Raw genomic sequence first — 6,036 nt, forward strand, 5'->3', positions numbered from 1 at the left:
AAAGCTCTCGAGATGTGCTATAAGAATATGCAATGAAAAATGGGGTGTTCCATTTAAAAAAATTAATGTGACCTTGACCTGACCTTCGCTACGCAACCCAAGGTCAAACTGATGTGATCAGTAAATGCATCTTTTCAAACGCCACAACTTTTGTCTGAAACATTTTTTTGTAAAACTTATATTTTTCCTGATATTCGGGCGTCCCGGTACTTTCCGAACACCCTGTATATATATATATATATATATATATTTATGTATTCCAATCAGAGAGACTGGTGTTATTAATATATCACTTTTCATCAGTTTGTATGTACATTAAAGTAATAAATATTCAGATATTATTATAAACAGCTATTTAATAATATCTCGGTTAGAAAAAAGAGAAAAATAATATAAAGTGTAATATAAAATAATATAAAAATAGTGATATAATATAATATAAATTATAAAAATAACTATAAAAATAACATAAAAGTAATACTAATAAAGTTAGTTATCTGAAGGAATAGTATAAGAGATAAATTTTAATTTTCGGAATGTGTGTAAGAGAGAGACGCACGAATATAATAATTTAATCGAATTTTATTTGCGACTAAGCAAATTTTTATTTGCGACGAAACAAATTTTTATTTGCGACGAAGCAAATTTTTATTACTGCAATCCATATATATTTTATAAGGATGAAAATGTTCGAAAAATAAACTAAAATAACATGAAAAATATAAACATTTAGAACACTGTGACTAAAATATTGTGCTCAATCAACACTCAGTTACTCAAATAACAATTCTCAAGTCTTTCAAGTGATAGTCACTGTGGAATTTTAACATATATTTCTAACGAACAAAAAGAAATCTTTATGTGCAAAATCAAACAAGAAGAATTTTACTTAAAAGGAATTCATATATTTAATAAATAACGTTAACAGCATGCATATATATCCCCTTAGAATTTCTCTCCATAAAATATTTTTTAATGCATTGGTTACGCGTAAATTAAAATAAGTTGCGCAACATTAATCATGACGAACGTATTATAAAATACGTAGATGTCGTATGGGTAGATAAAATAAAAGTTTGTGTAATTTGATCTGCTTCGAGTTATAAAAAGATGGGGAATATGATACTACTTCCGCCGCGAAATAAAGTTGCAGACTGAATCGTTGACCAGTCAGTTTTAGAACCGTACGTGTCCAGTGCAGTTCATCATCATGGCGCATAAGATTTCTATAAAGGTGTGTTTCGCTAATAAACGTTAAATCCTAACATTTTTCTCTTATTTTCTTTTTCTATTTTGTTAATTTAATTTTTGATTATTATAATATCTTAAACTATATATTTCTCGTATTGAAAATTGTATTTATTAGTATTTTTATTTTCAATTTCTTAGATTATTATCTTTAATTATTATTAATTCACTTTTAACTTTTTCACATAAACTCTTTATAATTGTGGCAAAATCTAACTAATTTTATTACAATAATATTTTTAATACGTTTACTTACAGGTTATGTTTCTTATTGCGGAATTATTACTTTTGTGCAATTTTTTAAAAACTTGTTCTGGCATACATCGTTTTCATATAGATGGTAAGTTCAATATCACATTTAAGATAATTGTATTATTAGGTATTGTATTTTCAGTAGTATATCAAAAGATGGTATCACTGATATATTTACTATTTATTTAATAAAACAATGCTTCTATATATACAGAGTGTCTCACACGCTCCTCTGAACATTTTGTAGGGACGTAGAATAGATTGATGTGAACATAAAAGTTGTACACCGTTTTGCGATATTCGCAATAATTATCGAGATATTAATTGTAGAAAATTTGTGAATGATCATGTAGGATCCGGTAAATGAGTTATAATAGCGACGACTGCCGTCGTGTACTTATACTTTAGGTCAAATTGAACAAAAAAGTCCTCTACCATTTTGCAAATAATTACATAGATTTTTAATTATTAATTAAAGAAGATGAGTGCGTTATCACGCAAAATTGTGCAATAATCTTCTTTAATTAATAATTAAAAATCTATGTGATTATTTGGAAAATGGAAAAGGACTTTCTTGTTCAATTTGACCTAAAATATAAGTACACGACGGTAGTCGTCGCTATTATAACTCATTTACCATATTCTGTACGATCAATCACAAGTTTTCTACAATTAATATCTCGATAATTATTGCGAATATCGCAAAATGATATAGGACTTTTATGTTCACATCAACCTATTCTACGTCCCCACAAAATTCTCGGAGAAGAGTGTGAAACACCCTGTATATCACCTAAATAATAAATAACACACACACACACACACACACACACACACACATATATATATATAGGGTGGGACAATAATTATTACCACCTTAAATATTTTCATATTTATTTAGTCCAGAGGAAAATTTATGTAAAAAACAAAATTTCCTCTGAACTATATATATACTTTAGTATAATATACATAAGATATAATATAGATATATCTTCCATTTATGTGGGCTCGAAACTGTACTACGTTTAACTTATTGTATGTGTCTATGTGTAAATAAATTTTTTATTACAATATATAATCAATTGTGTCAAATTGAAGATATTAATGTGTTAAAATTATTAATCAATTTCTAATTATTAATGTGCGACAAAATAATATGTTCCTTGTTACAAGAAGACGAGTATCCTTCCTTGTTTAAATGTTATAACGGTAAACGCATAAAGTCAATATTCAAATGTGACAAAGATAATGATTGTGGTGACAATTCTGATGAAAATGACTGTTACTCTAATGTAAGTATTCAGTTGTAAGAATACTATAGTATAACGATGTGTTTAACATGTTTAATTAACAATATTTTTATTAACATTTTATTTTACTAAATAGATGTATCATACAATACACACACGAAAGGCTTCTATTTCTTATATCAGTGTTCGGAATTATTTATATAAATGAGTCGAATTTCGAGGAGTACATTTTTACTTCCTGTTATTAACTTCGGTCCAGCTCGTCCGACGGCCCACGTAACTGCGGGTAATTAATAATCGCGACGCTCGGTCTCAGGACTGTTGACATTACGAGATCTGTGAAATACTTTCAACTATATTGAATAGACCTATTAGAAATAAGGAAAAGTATCAACGCCCGGACACCTAATACTGAACAATCTGTTTTGGTCTTTAAATACAAATATATAAACTTTTAACATAAAATTTTATGTACAAGTACTGAGTATGTAAATATATTCTATAATGAAAGCTTAAATATTCATATTTAAAAACCAAAACTATAAGAATGTCTAGGATTAGGTAAGTGTCCAGGAATTGATAAACATATTTACTTTACCACTTAAAAAAAAACGCAACTATAATAGTACTCCATAAGTGACGTGGAAATCTAGGTTAGATTGTAATTTTAATAATATATAAATATATATTGCTAGCGTATAAAAATATTATATGTAAAAGAGTTGTGCTCATAACAACTTTTCAGATATTAGGAAATGTCTTACAAACTTTGTCAACAATCCTGAGGTTGAACGCCGCGACTGTCTGTGCGTAGCCCGCCGGGTGAACTAGAATAATAAGGGCAAATAAGGAGGCATAGCCTTCGAAAATCAACTCATTTATATAAGTTATTCCAAGCAATATTTTATATAAATTAGTTCACATTAGTATTTTTCAGTCTTTGCTTATTTTAAGTTTATAAATTTCTTTAGTAAGCTAGTAGCTTTACGAAAGAAATTCGTAAACCTAAAATACTCATAAGTCTAAATCTCAAAACAAAAGCTACAGATACAGGTACCTACATTTTACGTAAGTCATATACACGTCTGTAATGTTCAGACGAATAATTAAGTGATTTCTTCACAGAACAGAAAATGCTCTAAAAATGATTTTCAATGCACAAATAAGAATTGCATATCAAGAGATAAATTCTGCGACGGATATCATGATTGTACGGACAACAGCGATGAATACAAAGGTTGCGAAGAAGACGTAAGTAATTACGAACTTTCTGTACTGATTTTCCGTGTGCTATTCGTGAACTGCTTCCGATGTTTTTCTGGTATAAAAATTAATTTGCATTTTGTTTATCATATTAGTTAAAATGCGAGGGTCAATTCCGATGTACCAATGGATATTGTATATCGAAAGAATGGGTTTGCGATGGCATAAAGGATTGCCTCGATGACAGTGACGAACTGAATTGTAATTTGTGTTTAAAAAATTTATTTTATAATAATAAGCAAAGGATATTATGACTTATTTTGGCAAGTTAGATTATAGTACATTTGATTTCCGTAAAGTATATTTTGTTCTTTTACAGGCATCGCGATAGGTTGCAAAACAGAAAATCATCGATATCAATGTGCAAATTTTAAATGTATTTCTCTTGATCTAGTATGCAATAACATAATCGATTGCACTGATGGATCGGACGAAGGTGGCGCTTGTAACAGTAAGTCGTATATTTCAGCGAATAAATTTTTTATTTATTACGTACAGTGAAGTTTTTGATGTACATCTAATAGAATTTTTAAGTGATTAGTTATAACATCATCATAATCTTTTTTCTATCAGGTACAATATCATGTTCATCGACGGGATGCAGTCACGATTGTATCGTTACACCTGACGGACCTGTTTGCATTTGTCCACAAGGTTACAAATTACAAGATAATCATACCTGTATAGGTAAATTCGTGGCAAATCAATATAACAAAGCGTAAGAATCGCAGCTCGTTTGCTTAACAAGCTGCTCTCCTTTCTTGCAGATATTGATGAGTGCGAAATTGACCGGATTTGTGATCAACAATGCTTGAATACCGAAGGATCATACAAATGTATCTGTCAGACAGGTTACACGTTACAAGATGACATGAAAACTTGCAAAGCCGATGGTAAATTAATCTACCGGTTCCACAGTAAATATACATATAACGAAAATACAAAATCTTTCTTTCGTACTTTAGGTGATGAAGCTGTAGTAATATTCGGTGCACAACAAAGAATTCGTGGTATATATCTCGATTCAAAAATAAGCTTTATCTTGGCGGAAAATTTAAATGAGGTTGCCAACTTGGTTGCTATGGACAACGAATACATATACTGGTCAGACGGAAATAAAAAAATCATGAAAGGTACCAAAAACGGAAAAAGAGAAATTATCCTTACAACAGGTAAATACTGTGATTAATAATATCTGTCTGTTACAATCATTGAGGACCAGAGACGAGAAATCAGAGAAAGAGAAACGGAAATAATGTTTTCATTTACACCATACCGGAAAATATTGTCCATTCTTACAATATAAAACAGTAATTAAATAAAAGGAAAGTCGCTAATTCACAGAATTAAAAAATAACGTGCTATTTATCAAGCGACTTTACAAGTTATTTATTTCAATAACGATTTAATAACAATGTTACCTTTTTTATTGATAATAGTAGCGGTAACACAATTAAATTTTTCGGATAACATATGAATATAGTGGTTAGTTTCATCGTTGCTTCAAACACATTGAATACATGTATATGGAAAAAATGGTCGGGAAAAAAAATTCTAAAAATAAATCTTGAAAATTTCTTGATAAAAGCAACGAAAATTGTAAATTATTATTTCTTGAATAATGATAATGATAACAAATTACATTTTTCAATGGATGACGACTAACAATAACAAATAATTTTTCAAAAGTAACTACCTCAATTCCGATGACTCATATGCAATGAGCAATATAAGATTACTATTACAGACTATTCGCAAACTAGTAACAGAACCAAACGCCGTATATATCATAGATTTCACATGTTTTTACACTCAACGCGAAACCAGTTACCTTCTTTTAATGTAACAAATAAAAAAACGAATAAAAAATATCTTTTCAAACTTTTATTAATGTAATATAAATAAAATAATACTTTCATTACTTATATTAGTGTAATATACTTTTATTAATTTAATAAATAAAGTAATACTCTTACTAGGAAAACCCTGTTAATATACTCTCCCATTTTTTTTTTTTTTTTTT

The 6,036-nt window shown here is 28.9% G+C and overlaps 1 protein-coding gene across 1 annotated transcript in view; it reads left to right on the forward strand.

The window, feature by feature from the left end:
- Positions 1–1,167: 1,167 nt before the first annotated feature.
- The window catches only part of LOC116847591 (vitellogenin receptor-like), a gene marked incomplete at its 3' end in the record, with an annotated part of 38,995 nt that continues 34,126 nt past the window's right edge, over positions 1,168–6,036 (forward strand). Inside the window, exons 1-10 of the mRNA XM_032822723.1 lie at positions 1,168–1,234; positions 1,507–1,588; positions 2,674–2,792; positions 3,792–3,803; positions 3,876–4,001; positions 4,109–4,214; positions 4,333–4,464; positions 4,587–4,700; positions 4,781–4,906; positions 4,979–5,185. Coding sequence (XP_032678614.1) covers positions 1,211–1,234; positions 1,507–1,588; positions 2,674–2,792; positions 3,792–3,803; positions 3,876–4,001; positions 4,109–4,214; positions 4,333–4,464; positions 4,587–4,700; positions 4,781–4,906; positions 4,979–5,185 — 1,048 coding nt within the window. The remainder of the gene's footprint in view (positions 1,235–1,506; positions 1,589–2,673; positions 2,793–3,791; positions 3,804–3,875; positions 4,002–4,108; positions 4,215–4,332; positions 4,465–4,586; positions 4,701–4,780; positions 4,907–4,978; positions 5,186–6,036) is intronic.

This window comes from Odontomachus brunneus, unplaced genomic scaffold, assembly GCF_010583005.1.
Source record: "Odontomachus brunneus isolate Ranch 3 - 2012 unplaced genomic scaffold, Obru_v1 Obru_scaffold_081, whole genome shotgun sequence".
NCBI lineage: Eukaryota > Metazoa > Arthropoda > Insecta > Hymenoptera > Formicidae > Odontomachus > Odontomachus brunneus.